Source organism: Theobroma cacao, chromosome 5, assembly GCF_053813885.1.
Source record: "Theobroma cacao isolate CCN51 chromosome 5, ASM5381388v1, whole genome shotgun sequence".
Lineage (NCBI taxonomy): Eukaryota > Viridiplantae > Streptophyta > Magnoliopsida > Malvales > Malvaceae > Theobroma > Theobroma cacao.
In genome coordinates, this window is record NC_142643.1 from 35,621,333 (window position 1) to 35,636,728 (window position 15,396).

The 15,396-nt window shown below is 33.9% G+C and overlaps 1 protein-coding gene and 1 long non-coding RNA gene across 3 annotated transcripts in view; one reads left to right on the forward strand and one right to left on the reverse strand.

The window, feature by feature from the left end:
• Positions 1–475: 475 nt before the first annotated feature.
• LOC18599009 (exostosin family protein) lies at positions 476–9,951 on the reverse strand. 2 transcript variants are annotated; one of them, XM_007028777.3, is made up of 15 exons: positions 9,794–9,951; positions 8,608–9,057; positions 8,266–8,359; positions 7,538–7,724; positions 7,185–7,443; positions 6,448–6,660; positions 6,285–6,371; positions 6,066–6,200; positions 5,374–5,487; positions 4,975–5,222; positions 4,763–4,843; positions 4,172–4,403; positions 2,785–2,883; positions 2,499–2,684; positions 476–1,102 (listed from the first exon to the last, which is right to left on the reverse strand). In XM_007028777.3, the coding sequence occupies exons 2-15, from the start codon at positions 8,953–8,955 to the stop codon at positions 1,001–1,003; spliced, it is 2,385 nt and encodes a 794-aa protein (XP_007028839.3). In that variant the 5' UTR covers positions 8,956–9,057; positions 9,794–9,951; the 3' UTR covers positions 476–1,000. The 2 variants fall into 2 exon arrangements, with proteins under 2 accessions (XP_007028839.3, XP_007028840.3); XM_007028778.3 differs by lacking the exon at positions 9,794–9,951 and adding an exon at positions 9,649–9,743.
• Positions 9,952–11,620: 1,669 nt separating this feature from the next.
• Positions 11,621–15,396, forward strand: part of LOC18599010 (uncharacterized) — a 30,011-nt gene continuing 26,235 nt past the window's right edge. The window contains exon 1 of the long non-coding RNA XR_001927737.2: positions 11,621–11,847. This is a non-coding gene — a long non-coding RNA (uncharacterized LOC18599010). The remainder of the gene's footprint in view (positions 11,848–15,396) is intronic.

Below are 15,396 nucleotides of genomic sequence, written 5' to 3' on the forward strand. Positions count from 1 at the left end.
TGTTGCACTGATTATCTATATAAATTAAGGCATGGAAACCAGAAAACCCCGTCAAAGGAGATCGTTAAGGAGATTAAAACACTTTTAACGCAGTTTCTGCCTAACTCTTCCGTTACAAACTCAGCAAAATATGGAAAAGGAATCCAACTTTGAACAGTACTAATTACTATATATAGTATATTTTCTTGGTCAAAGCTTGTTATGAATCCAGAGTTTCTTCTTCGTTGTCCTTTATTTACCATAAACGTTAGCATCCCATTTTTTTTTATTATATAAGATAATAGCATGAAACTCACAATTTTCCTGATAGTTGATCTTCTTACCAGGCTGCTGGGATTTTGAATTTATGTAATGATATAAAAAATTCCAAATTTACCTCCAATTTCTTATGTAATCCAGTGGCCAAAATGGAAATCTCATTTGATTTTAGAAAACGCAATTTGAAAGATAAAGTTGTGCTGGAAAGTGAGAGAAGTTTTGATGGCAATGGGATTGAAGTTTTTATCCTTTTGTTGGCATTATAGTATAGCACAATTCACAATGTTTGGGCAGACAAAAATGAAGTTTGGCTTACAAATAAAAAACAAAAAGAAAGCAAAAATGAAGTTTGGCTTACAAATGAAAAACATGAAGAAAAAAGGGTTCAACTTCCCCATCTCTTTGCTAACATGCACTTGTATATTCCAACAACCCCCTCATTACTTCCCCAAAAAATTTCCTTCTTTCTTATTCTTTTAAATACTCTTAAAAAATTCTAACAAAATCCTGTATTCTGTAGCCACTCCTGTTTGGTTAAGAACCTTGCAAGAATTGACATGTCTTGGGATATCCAGCTTTCTTGTCGATATCCTGCTGGCCGGTTTTACACACTTTTAAGCCCTGACACAGTTTTCTGAAACTCAATCATTTGCTAGAAGCTAAAATGTTGATTCATGTACATTTGCTCTGGACACTTCAGCTCTTCGACTGCAGCATGCTATGTATGTTAGTTTATAGCTCTTCACTTGGTTCTTATCAAACATTCGGGTGGTACTCCATACTCCTTTTTAAGGTGAGCAAGTTGCCGCCTCCAAGGGTCATTATGCAACTTGTAGTGCAGAACCTAGTTAACAGCAGAAACAGGTTAGCATGATATGCATACAAACAAGCAAAACACAAATATGTACTCATGGATTAAGATAATCTAAACAGCGTTGAGACCCAAGGTCAAGAAGTGTAATCGAGAGTGCATGCAACACTTCAAAACATACATATTGAAACTTGCATTATTGGTTCTCTGGTGGTCAAACTGCATATTCAAACTTCAGAGAACAGAGCACTGCAGAGAGTTAACTGTAATGACCATGCAATGACACAAGATATCATCTCTGAAGAGTTGCCCTACATATTTTGAACCCTGAGCCCCACCAAACACTCAACTACCACACCATGCATAAGAAAAAGTGATTCTAGGATTTTAAATAAACAGATCTGGTTATTATTTAAACATTCCACAGAAATCCGCAACGCTGCACAAATAAGAGCAGAAGTTGTTGCTGCTATAAGAACTAAGTCTGAAGAACAATTTTGGTTGACAGTGTAAATTTATAAGTGTCAAGGGGACAATATAAACTTGAACAGGAAGAGAGAGATTTCGACCTTTAATATGAAGAAAACTACAAAACTGTCTAATCCAAATTTGTTTAGATGTACAGCAACTAATCAGAAAGAAACTACAGCAGTTTTTAAAATTCAAGGGAAATAACATAAATACATAGGGTGCCATTGAGGAGAAACAAAATGAGAACTCTAGTATGCTATTAAAGGACTTAATTTCAGTCCGCCATCACTAGTGACAATGGCACCCATTTCCATTACTTGATTATTCACTTTGCTTCAAGGATAAATGTGAAACGCTCCAGGGAAAGCATCTGCTAGTTTCCAATTTTTATAGGATATCCAAAAAAGTCTATAAACAATTTTAGCTGTTATGATCAGACCACGTCCAGTTTCATCTGCCCTGATACCTTAATATTATATTACTTAATAGATATTACTAAAAGCTCACATAAATGCTGAACTTCACTCACATCATAACAGTCCATATCTTGAGAAAGCCAAAATGATTTTAGTGTTTGGCCAAGAACTTCTTAAAAAGTTCATGCTCTTGGATCTTAGTATGAATGAGTTTGCTAAAGATTCCTTAGATTCAACCCTCAAGTATCAGTAAGCTCACATTCTACTGAGAAAAAAGTGTTCTAGGGAAATAAATTCTACAAATATGTTGAGAAAACTGCTAGAAGGTTCTTCTGTAAGCAAAAGTATTAGATATTTCTTTACCTTTGGTCTCTCTACTAAAACTACTCAAAGAATAAACCTAATTCCAGGAACAGAGGTTGTATATTGGAAATATACTCAGATGTAATGCAATCTGGAATAGTTAATATCAATTTCACTTGTTTCATTGCATAGGATTTGGGGATAAAAAAGCTTTATATTCAGTACAGAAGGAAGAATACCTGTAAAAATGTTGTAAAGACGTCATCTTCAGTTTGTTGCAAGAATTGAACCGCCCAATCCTCCAATCGGCCAAAAAGAGTTTTTTGCCTCTCAGCTTCTAGCAAAATAGAATTGCGATAGAGGAACCTCTGCCATATTTTCTGTACATTGGCCAACTTGAATTCTATTTCTGATTCATTGATTCCCTGCAAGACGTAAAGGCCACCAAACAATCAGCTACATACTAAAAAAAAAATATCATCTTTCTATGTTCCAGTTAATAAGAGACACCTAAAGAGACAATACCTGTAGAATCTTTATCAAATTTGGAATTTCGTCTTCACGTATTCTAACAGCAAAGCTCTCATAGTTGAGCACATTCTCATATGGCAGGAAGATCCCATCCTATAAATGAGGAGATGCCAAATAAAAAAGGAACAAACCAGAAAAAAAAAAATGATCAAACATGCAGTTCTTTTAAGGTAAAGATAGAAGTTAGAAGTCCAAGATGTAAAATAACCCTGGAACTGGAGGGGAAAACATTCAGGTGTATTTGCGACATGATGACCTAAAAAATGGCCATTGAATTCGATCATTCAAAGTATTAAACTATCAATGCACACTCCCCTGAAGCCTGAATGTGAAGCCATAACTCACCCTAATGGTTAAGGTGTTAAAGACAACAACTAGATAAGGGTGATAAAGATAATTTTCTTGTCCCAGTGGTATTAGCCACTTCAATAAGTTAGATACCTACTTCATAATCAGAACAAGTTATCCTTTTCTCTTATAGATATATACTTTTCAGAAAGCATATTTCAGGAACTCAAATGTGGCTAGCTCTCAAAGTGCCTAAGAATTGTTATAAAAAATCTTATTCAGAGGTCAAGGATGAAAGTTCGACTCCAACAACTTACAAGCACTTTATCAATGTTTATAGCAAATCGTGGCCAATGTTTGCAGCAGCATGCATTTTTCTCATTTGAACTTAGTCTTGAGAGAATGAAAGCCTACCAAATTCAGGATGTGGGCTCATGCAAATTACCATTTCTCGATAATTAATGTCAATTTTTTAAATTATCATGGTCAATCAAACAGTGATATCATTGATCTCAGCACAATAGGTTATTTATATATGAGTTTTCAAATTGCATCTTTGGTGAGCCAAATTCCTCCAGCAAAAGTGTTTCATTAACAGAAAATAAACCAAAAGCTCTTGAGCTGCCACTTGGTGAGAAAGCCAACTGGCAATAGTCTGAAAATAGCTCATTTATATGAGGTCTTTCAAAAAAAAGGGAAACCAAGCTCACATCTAATAAGGCCTATATAGAATAAAGTTCTGTCTTCTAAATATCTACCTAACAGAGCCAAAAGTCCTTAAGCACTGCCTTCCAAAAGGATACCTTAAGTTGCACACTTTTAAATGCAATGAATTTTGAATTAAAAGTTTTATATTTTATATTGCCAAATATTTTGAGGTGCAAAGCAGAAAGGTGAAGCCATAATTCACCAAAATATGACAATTGCTTATAACGTATGCAGAAAATCATTTGCCACTCCAACATAGAAAGTAATCCAAGTCTCACTACATTTTCAAAGAATTATATGCTTCAAGCTATAAAAAGCTTCTCTAAACCCATAAGCTGGCAAGATCAGGTAGCTATGTGAGGAACAACATGCATTAATGCAGTACCTGAATAACCACAGGAATGCATCCTTGCAACACACTGTCTTCCATGCGACCACTCCAACCATCTCCAGGCAGCACACCACAGAAAGTAGAATTGGCTATATCCTCATGATAGTTATTAGAACGAAGAGAAGTCACAATCACATCTTCTGCATACTGTTTCCCTAGTTTTCCCTCCTTGTTAGGGGTTGATCCAAACTCATCTGCCAGTTTCTGTCTGATCCCCATGCTATACCTGCATGAACAGCAACAAACCATCCATAGGTAATTGCCATGATTTGAAACTTATTAAATGCATATCAGCTGCCATGTGATGACTGAAAACCAACCATTAAACTATGATGGCCGCCAGATCAGTCAACATGTTTCTTAATAACGACACCAAAAGTGAAGACTAATAAAGTTGATTAAATACCATTCTTAAAACATCAGAAAATGGCTCATTTTAGATAATGAATACGTAAGAGATGGAAGAAAGAAAGACACAGCTACCAAAAAGAAAGGTGCGGATCGTGATCCTCTGTGCAGATTGTCTACATTTCCTTTAAATGTCCCTAATCAAAATTTATCCATATGAACATGTAGTCAACTTACGTAGTTTCTGGTCTTCCACTTGTAAAAGCTGGTCCTAGATTTCCATTGAAGTAAAATAGCGTCTTCCGCTTCCCACGAGGCCTGAAAATAAATAATCAAAGAATTTTGTTTTTCTCAGAACCTATGTGAAGGTGTTTCAAATTGAGAAACACAAGTATTACATATAAATACATATATAGATATATGTATATATGTATATACATGACAGGTACCTAGACCACAGTTTGGCACTCAAGGCAGTAACATCAGGATGTTTCCAAGCAGGAAGAACAAGATCTTTCGCAGGATCGAAACAAGGATGGTTGCCTCTTCTATCAGATGGAATCTTGTCCCAGTTGTCAGCCCAGTATGCTGTTGTTGAGTGGTTGTGCTTAGAATTTGTATTACCCCAGTGAACCAACATCATGCTATTCCATATCTCCTTAGGGGCATAGCAAGCACCTTCATCCCATGAAAAAGACTGCCTTCAGAGATAGAGGTGGACATAATTAGTATACATACTGTAAAAATCTACACACAGAAAATGCTCGCATATGGATAGACAGACACACACATACACACATATACAGAGAGAGAAACAGCAACCATTCTCATCAAATTTCATATCATACCCAAACATGGTCTCTTCCTGCTGAGCGGTTCCAATAAGCATATTTCTCAACAATGTGATCATATGCCTTCCTATAAAATTCCAAAGTGAGAGAGCTCCTCAGGCCAGTATGATTCTGAAATTAGACAGTAATAAGCACATAAATATGTGGATTGTGGGCTCAAATAAAAATAAATAAAGCCATGTAGATGTTTGCACGCGAAACAAAATAGTGCTGCCCTTTCGTTGCTCTGCAAGGGCAGACTAAGGAAGGACCATATAAAGCACAATGAAAACACTTTTCTGAGAGGTGAAGAGATGATACTGATTTTGAAAATTACTAGGTTATAGACCCATAAAAACATTGAGTAGGCCAAAGCCAAATGTAAAATTTTTGTTAGAAAGAAAGGTAAGTTACAAAGCATCAACTATGCTGTGCAATAGACTCAGTTCTGTCTCAATTTAAAAAATTCATTTAAAAGAAAGAAAAAAAGAACTTGTTAAATGACCCATCTATTGGTATATCTACAGACTTCCTCTCAAGAAGAATCAGATTGAAGCCTATAGTTTTAGTTGAAAATCCTAAAGAGGATATGAACATTGAACAAAGCCCCAAAAATAGAAAGCAATAGAGATTCTGCTAATCCATTACGCAATAAGTTCTTTTAAGCATGGTAGAATATAAACTGAAATATAATAACTTATGAAGTTTACCTCCATGCTCAAATGGGGTGCATCATCAGCACGTGTTATGATGCAAGAATCCAGAACAGGAACAAAGAAAAAATCTGCTTCTTCACCATTTAATGTTCGATATGGACTAGCTAAAATACTCTCATAGAGTGCCATCTGGAAATTTATAGCATCAAGAAAATTTCTAAGCAATGCTTCAGGTTATGTGGTGCTTTGCATTGATACTAGTTTGAACAATACCTGGGAGCCATACAACTGATCTGTCCACAATGTTGCATTCCTGTCATCATAGATTCTGTTTACGCACTCAAACTTAAAATGTCGTCCCTACAATGGCCATTAAGTGAAAAAATAAGAACCTTTTCTTGATAGTATCAGATACAAAAATATTGCTCATTCTTACCTCAAGAAGTAAACTGTTGAACTCTGGGGGTAAGTCATATACATAGATAAGGGGCCTTTTCTTTTTCACTGCAGCATCGAGATTGACAAGGCTTCCTGTGTGTTCAATACTGGGAATATCAACCTGAGCAGGTCGGAGCCACTTAGGCCACTCTCCCATAGGAGATACAACTGAAGGAATACTGCAGTCTGTCCCATACCAGCCATTATAGCACTGAAAATAAACTTGATTTAGTTTTGAATACAGTCAAGAAAGACGCAAGTTAAGCCAAATATTTCCAATGTAAGGGGTGGTTAACTCAAACAAATAGAAAAACCATCACGGACAAAAATTCATAAGTATTGAATGATGTAAATCTCTCTAACTAATGGAACAATCCTCATGGGCAAAAACTCACTTTTTAAACCACATAGAGAAAATGTAATTGCCCAAATCAAGGAGTACAGTGTCATGTAACGTTGAAATATGCTCCTAAAATTTCCAAACTATTCTAAAATTCCAAAAACACTTACGAAGATTGTTGTTATTATTAGCCTTCCAACAAATCATAGTAGTCCCTTAGTTTTGTGCTATTCCAAAAGTGGATAATTGTTTTTATGCTCATTTATTATTGCTGATCATATATCTTTGCCTTACAAGGAATGTAGGTGGAAGGAAGATTGTTGACCAATTTTTTCCTTTCAAAGGCAAATAAGTCCCACTATTAATAGAAACAAACAGAATATTAAAGCTATTACCTGACAAAACCCACCACGGCAATGGCCATGTCCAGAGCATTGATTGATACAAACACTTTCAACAGGCACTTCACAGAAACGTCCCCAAAGACCATCATATTTACAGTCACATTCCTCTTTGAAGAGCACTTTTGAAGCATATGCAGCATCTGGGTCTACATTACACCATCCTGGTTTGCTACCATTTGTTGTAAGAATATTATCCAGGTCAGCTTTTGACCAGTCGGTAAGTTTGGGACCTCCAGGTTCAGAAGGTAAGCTGAAATAGAGGCAACACAAGGACTGTGGCTCGTGATGTTCATGATAGAAGAGAAATACCATAAAGCACATGTTAGGAATCTGACTATACTTACTTCATTTGAAACCCGCATGCCTCTGCCACAGGACGATTTGGATATTTTGTGCCTTCTCCACAAAAGCACATAGCTCTGGTAGTGTCACAATGAGCAGGACATATTGAGACAACCCATCGCCCATATGGTAGCTCTGGTGTTTTAGGGTAATTGCAACTCAAATGTACCCTCTCAGAGCATTCTTCTCCTGTTCGATCAGATATGTTATTTAGCCTAGAAATGTGATTGCCATATTCTATTATTTTAGGAATTTGTTTTCAAGTTAAAGTAAAATTTTTAACAACACTTAACATTATTGATTGCACCATAATCAACCTAAATCTGCCGTTGGCATTTAAATTGGTTATATTTCAAATTCATTGTCTTTAATTGATCATCCTAGAGATGGATAAAACATACAGTTGCACCGTCCAAGTATTGCATGGTGTCTTATGTCCAATTTTCTAGAAGCTAGGAGCAGCAACTACTAGTAGTGGGACAGGACTATTTATTTTTTCATAATAAGTAGTACTGTGTAAAGAACAGTATCAAATAGAAGGAAAGCACGAAAAAGTTTTTACCATGTCAAGTCCTCTGTATTTTATCATTTTATAAGTCTATAATAGTCCACTGCATTTTATCAAGTTTTTATGTTATCAGTGTTTGCAATGGATAAGGCTTTGCTTTCAATGAAGCTTCTTAAAGAAGTTTAATTGAAATGAAATCAATGAAAGGAGAAAATTACTTACCACTAAATCCATGAAAGCATCTGCATTGGCCCATTTCATGATTGCAAACACCTTGACCACTGCAGTCAGCTTTGCAGCGCCTACCACCTATGGTCTGCCAAAAGGAACATTGTTATGGCGTGAGAGTCAAGATGATATTGATGCAACATTAAATTAGTTGTCGCATAGGTATAAGAAATTTAGCAACATATACATCCACCTGAGTGTAACAAATATAAACTTTCTAAGAGTAGAAGTATTAAATTAAAGTGGCCACTGACACACAGAGATCCAGGAGAAGGGAGGAGGGGGCTGCTCAGAAGACGAGAAGGATGAATGATGATAAAAAATCATCATAATTACCTCAACAATATTGACTTCCCTAGCAATTGCATCACAACTAGAAAGCCACCGCCCAATTTCTGCCTTCCATGGTGCATTATGATAAACAACTCCATTATGCAAGTCAGAAGGAAACCTGTGATCTAAATCAAGACCTGGTTGTATATTTTCCCAAACATGATCAGCAACCTTTTCAACCGACGCATTAATAGGAACACATTTGTACTGAACTTGCGGGGCACGGAAGTAATCAAAAGAAGGGACAACAGGAAACAGGAATAGATGAACTACTGAAACTAGCACTATAACAGAAGCAACTGTAGCCACCAGAGACCATGAGCATTTCCACTTCTGAACAGAAAACATCATCTCAAGCACCTCTTCTACTACAAATTGAGAACCAAATCACCAAACAGCAAGTTTCACAAGAAAAAATTGTTGTTTATTTATCCCACACTCTATTCCAAGCACCTACAGCAACAATCAGGAAGCAATATTAGGCAACAAGCACAATAATCTTATGCTTCATTCGGAAATGATTAATCTGAATTGGATTTGATTCATTTTACAAATCATAAGAATGAATGTAATCATAATTGTATCTGAAAATCACTTTTTATTTAGGCATTTCGAATTCACTACTCAATAGAAATGTAACAAGTCCATGAATTTGAGTGTAATCATAAAACTCAAAAGTGTTGAAATACATTACCACAAAATTTATACAACATTTGACATCCGAATCCCTCCTTTCCAATTAAATTCTCAAAGGCAACCTTAAAATATTTTCGAAATTACAGTTTTCAACCCCAAAATCCTACTGTAATTTGTTAATATAAGCAAACAGAAATTCATAATTCACACAACCTTAAACAAAAAAGGTTTTTTTAAAAACAACACCTCAAACTAGAAGCAAAGAATGCCAAACAAATTCTAGCATTAAAACCGTTAAATTCTCATCATAACTAACAACAGGCCAACAATTCACCATAATTGGTAGGAGAAAAGTGGAACTCTATGGAATAAATATAGAATTTTGATGATCAGACAGCAATGGCTGACCTTTAACCAGATCTGGGGTTGCAGCTTTTAACAAAAAAGACAAAAAATTTTACAGGAAAAAGTTTAAAGAAATAAGAAAGAGAATTTGGCACTACAATAATTATTGTATCTAATAAAATTAATGAGGTTCTAAGGGAGAGTTTACCAGTTTGGAAAGGCGCTTGCTTTGGAGATTCCCAGTAAACCCAGAGTTTAAAAAAGTATTAATTTGTAATAAATTGTTAAGATTTAAAAGGACATAAGACTGTGGCCGCTAATCTTAGGAGAGTAAATGCACTGATTGCAAAAGCCGCCAAGGCCCTCGCTGGAGAAGTTTGAATGCTGGCATTTAGCTGTTAAAATTACTGTAAATACCCTTGCCCGCTTTGCCAATGACTGCCTGCAACTAGCCTGTTTTGAAAGAGAAAGCCGTTAGAGAATTAAGGCTAATTCTGTCATTTCACACCAACCCTGTGTTGTCTGTGAATTTTGTTAAAAGAAATACTAGATAAAAAAAAAAAAAGTTGTCCAAAAAGATTGTCTGTACCTGAAGTGAACAAGTTTTAATCGGGGACCACTAAAAAGATTAATAATATTTTTATTAAAAGGAAGAAATTAAAAGTTTCACAATCAAAAAAAGAAATAGATTAAAAAAATTGGTTCAAATGGCATTAATTATTGGACACGTGTGAAATAATTGAGGGGTCTCTTTTTTCTTTTCTTTTTTCAAAAAAGAAAAAAAAATGTTTCTATTGCTATTCAAAGTAAATTTCTAGTCTTTTTTATATTTCTTAATGGAAGTAAATTAAAAAAATTTAAAAATTATTAGTTTTATCAAAATAAAAATAATGTGTGATTAATTCAATGTTAATAATTTTATATTGGTGTCTTTTTCTCATTGAAAACCTTGAAAAAGGATAAGCAGTATACACTTTGTCTCAAAATATAAGAATTTTTGTTCAAAAAAAGGTGCTCCTAAATACTACTAAATCAAACCCTCATTTTATTTCTGTTTTTCCATTTACAAATAACTAAATGCAATCTTCCCATTTTTCAAATTACTTAACTTACCCAAAAAAAAAATACTTTTCCTTGAAAATAGGAAGGTTTTCATGTGGAAAGAATCAAGAAAATAGTATTGATTATTAGGATGACCGTATTTTTTTTTTGCTTGATGTGATGATTAATTTTAATTCTCATATACTCTTTCAATAATATTTTTCTGATTCTTTCCATATATAATATTGACCGTCAATTATGTTTTGTCGCCTTAAGATGTGAAATGCATGGCTTGTAAAACAAAGGACAGCACATGGTGCCATGGCGTGAGTCTAACTCTTCAGCCTCCTATGTCCAATACCATGAATATGAAGTAAAAAACTACATTATTTTTGGTTGTATTAAGTATATATAACAAATTCCTTTTCGATCAGATCAAATCAGGTCCCATAGACAATCATTTATTTAATTTATTGTACTTATTTACAGGGCAACATGTCAGTTGTTCAGCCGCGTTTTATATAATTTTTTGAAGTCATAAGGTTCAGCTAGCTTCGTTGGCATTTCTCTGCATATTAAAGAAGGAAAAATACTTGATGCATTGATAATATATAATTTTTATACATTATCAAATCATCAAATCTTAACATTTCATTAAATATTATTTTAAATTAAATAAAAAATTGATATTAAAATATATCATTGTTTTGAAACTTTATTAATATTTTATTTTTTTAAAATAATATTTTATTAATAAAATTTGATGACTTGATCATTTATAAAAATTATACACTATCACTATATCAAATATCTATAAATATATAAAAAGGGAGCCTCACGAGGGCTTCAAAATTGTGACACGTTACCTTACCCTTTAATCATTTGACACGTGGCTAACTTTTGCTGTGAGTTTTAGATCTATGGGGCACCGTTCATCTCACAGACTATTATTTATCTTGGGTTGTAGTCTTCAAATCTAATGGGTACGCTTGATGTTCTTCAATTTTTTCTTCATCTTTTTGCCTTTTTGCTTCCATCTCTTTCAGTCATATACATTATTACATTGTTGGGTTTTGGCTTGGTGGCTGTGGCAGCTGTTTTCGGCTTTACTTGGTTTGTATTATGGAGGCTCAGCTATCAATCGCAAGTCGTTTTTGTTTGCACTCGAATTCCTATTTTGGAGCTCAACTCTTACTAGATGATGAATGGTGAACGGCTTTGGTAAAGTCTTAACTCTTTAATTTTGTTGTGTAGTGTCATTCTGGATATGGGGTTTATTGAAATTTTTTAGGAATTTTAAGTCTCTTTTGGTCTTTTGAAAATTTTTCTTTTGCTTTGGCTGGGGTTCTTTTGGGATTTGCAAAAACTAATTCATACATTTTGGTATTTTTGCTCTGTTTAATCTAATCAAGAAGCTTCCTGCTTGCTATTTTCCGTTTACTTTCTTCCTGTTTTCTTTTCTGTTCTTGTTCCTGGTATTGTAGCTGCGATTTTATTTTGGTTTGTTGTGCTTTGTTGGTTCTTGTATGTTCCATTCCTTTTGTTTTCATTTGCTTAGTGTCTTTGTCTTCTTTACATGTGTACACAGAAATTTCTCATCAAAATTTCTTAATTTAAAAATTATGAGATAAATACAAATATTTGATGACGCGGGTGATGATCTCTTAAAATTCTTCTGATTAATTTTTTTAATTCATTTTCAAGAGTCACAAACTTAGATTTAATTTTGAACACAAACTTGTTTGATCTTTGTTTTAAGGGTACTTAATCTTGATCACGAACACTTGATCTTCGCTAGGGTCTTAACGACTTAATCTTGATCATGAACTTTCTTTGATATCTTGGTCACGAACTTCATTGTTGCTTGATCACGAAGGGTACTTAATCTTGATCACGAACACTTGATCTTCGCTAGGGTCTTAACGACTTAATCTTGATCATGAACTTTCTTTGATATCTTGGTCACGAACTTCATTGTTGCTTGATCATGAACTTTCTTTGATATCTTGGTCACGAACTTCATTGTTGCTTGATCACGAATTTCGTTGTCGCTTGATCTTCACTTCAGAAATCTTCTATTTTTCTCGATCTCTAAAATACTCTCAATCTTTGAATGCCTCTAAATGAATCAAATGGCTTGGAGGAGTTCTCTATTTATAATGTTTGGTGAGAGACTTTGATAAAAATGTAATTTTTTTGAATTATCTTTAAATTATTTTAATTTATTTAGAAATAAATTATGATGATTCATTAAAAGTTTTTTGATTGACCGAACCTTGAGTCTTTGAATTTTGATTGGCTAATTTAGATATTATCTTTAAATTATTTTAATTTATTTAGAGATAAATTAAATAATTTAATTTAATTTTTATCTCTAAATTAGTATAATTATTATAGATAAATTAAATAATCAATAATTAAATTTTGATTGGTCAAAAATATGAATATTATCTCTAAGTTATTTTGATTTATTTAGAAATAAATGGGATGGCCAATAACTAATTTTTGATTGGTCAAAAATATGAATATTATCTACTAATAGGTGAATTGGTTCAACTATATGTCTAAAATAATCTAACTAATAAATTAATTATTTTATAATTAATTAAATGGTTGTTAAATCCACGTGGCGGCACGCAATTGGTTGATAATTTTTCTCCTTGTACAAATGCCCCTTAAGACTTGTTCACACATGATTTTGAATGTGGCCAGTGGACAAGTCTTGAAATTTTAAAATTTTTAAGATTTCTTAAAATCCTAATGTGTCTTGGTATACTTGCAATCCAAATTAAATTTAAATTATGCTTACTCATAGGTAAGAGAATTATGATATTGGAAGATGTATATTGCAATTAAACTATTTGAAGAAGTATATTGCAATAAGGCTATAATTTTGAAAGAAGTATATTGCAATAAAACTATTTAAAGAAGTATATTGCAATTAGGATTGCATTCCTTAATCAACAGGGACTTTGTCCTTTTACTCTATAAAAAGGGAATTTCCTTGTTAATTTTCTGCACATCAAAATATTAGAATTACAAGTATTTCATAAACTAGCAAAAATCTTCAAGGTATGTCGCTTATATCTCAAGATAATTCGGCTATCTCTTTTTTTTATTCTTATTTTGATAGCTTACTATCTTGTCACCTTGTTTATTCAATTCCTTCTGCATTCCAAGATTTTATGCCACGTTACAAAGCCAAAAAAAGCCAAGAATTGGCTAAAGTCTTTTTAATTCTCATGACCCTTTTGCCATGTTATAAAACTAAGCCAAGATTTCAACAATTGACTAATGCCCACGTTACATCATCTTTCTGCCACATTACAAGGCTCATGCACTTTGTATTCTTGCCACATTACACACCTAGGAAAGGAAATTATACTAGCCATGATTTGTTTCAATCGTTATGCAAGCCGTCACTTCTTTCCATTGCCATGTGTAGATACTTGATTTTGGTTAATAGCTATTCTCTAAAGAATTATGTTACAACATAATGTTGTACAGAGAACAACTTAAACAAGTGATGTGTTACTTCACGCAGAATAACTAGAACAAGTGAAGCGTTACTTCACGCAGAACAACTAGAACAAGTGAAGTACTACTTAAAGCAGGACAATTAGAATAAGTAAAGCATTACTCCATATGGAACAACTAATACAAGTAGAGCAATTACTTTGAATAGAATAATCACTTCACTTGGATGATAGTGAAAGTAACTCAGAATAAGTGACAGGGTTCATGGGTTACTTTCATCTTGGGATGTTTCGGAGAGTTTGGCTTGGTGGTTCAGATATAGAGGTAGTTAAAAGGTTTTCCTCTTAACCCTTTCCTGAAGTACAAGTGTTTCACCCTCTTACCTTGTTCTCGTATACCTATTCATGTACAACTTCTTCTCATGTACCTATTCTTGTACAGTTTCTTCTCTTGTACCTCTTCTCACACAACTTCTTCTCTTGTACATATTCTCGTACAACTTATTCTCTTGTACCTTTTCTTGTACACCTATTTTCTATTACCTTTTACTTGATAACAAGTCTTATTATATTTAATTACAATAATGGTTATTCACATTAATGTTCTTCATAATAGTGTCATTTATTAGGTGCATTAAAGCCTATTCTTGAGTAACCGTCACTTTTAGCACTATATATAAAGCCTCACAAGTCATTTAGAGGGGCTCTTCTCTCCCCTTCTAAGCTAACAGATTCTCAACTTGAGAGCTTCTCTCTCTAATTTTTTTCTACTCTTTAATCCTCTTCTTACTTTATTCTACCTGTTATTACACTCAGTACTTCAGGAACTGCTCCAATTTTCCTTTCTGTTGCCTTCGGTGCATCTTTTTACTTGTTTGCAACGCTTCTTCTCCCTATCACATATCACCCTTTACATTTTGGCGACTCCACTGGGGAGGAGTGATTGCATTAAGTAAAAGCTTACTAGAAAAACTTTGCGTTATTGGAAGAAATAGACAGTTCCTTTAGTAACTAAGATACATCTATTCCAACCTACATCCAAAAGCTGATGAAAATGATTGAGGCTTCTTAAGAGAGAATGCAAATGTTAGAAGACAATAATAGGCGGATGTTGGAGACTATATCTCAACTTACATCCTTCATTTCCACCATTTTTCAAGCTCAATCTATACACTTTAATGAGAGTGCACCTAACGAAGTCATTCCTTTAGTTGTAAACACTAAGGGGAATGAAGAAAATGGAGAAACTACAATTGATGTGGATGTTCAGGGAGGAGTTCTTTTTCTTTACTCA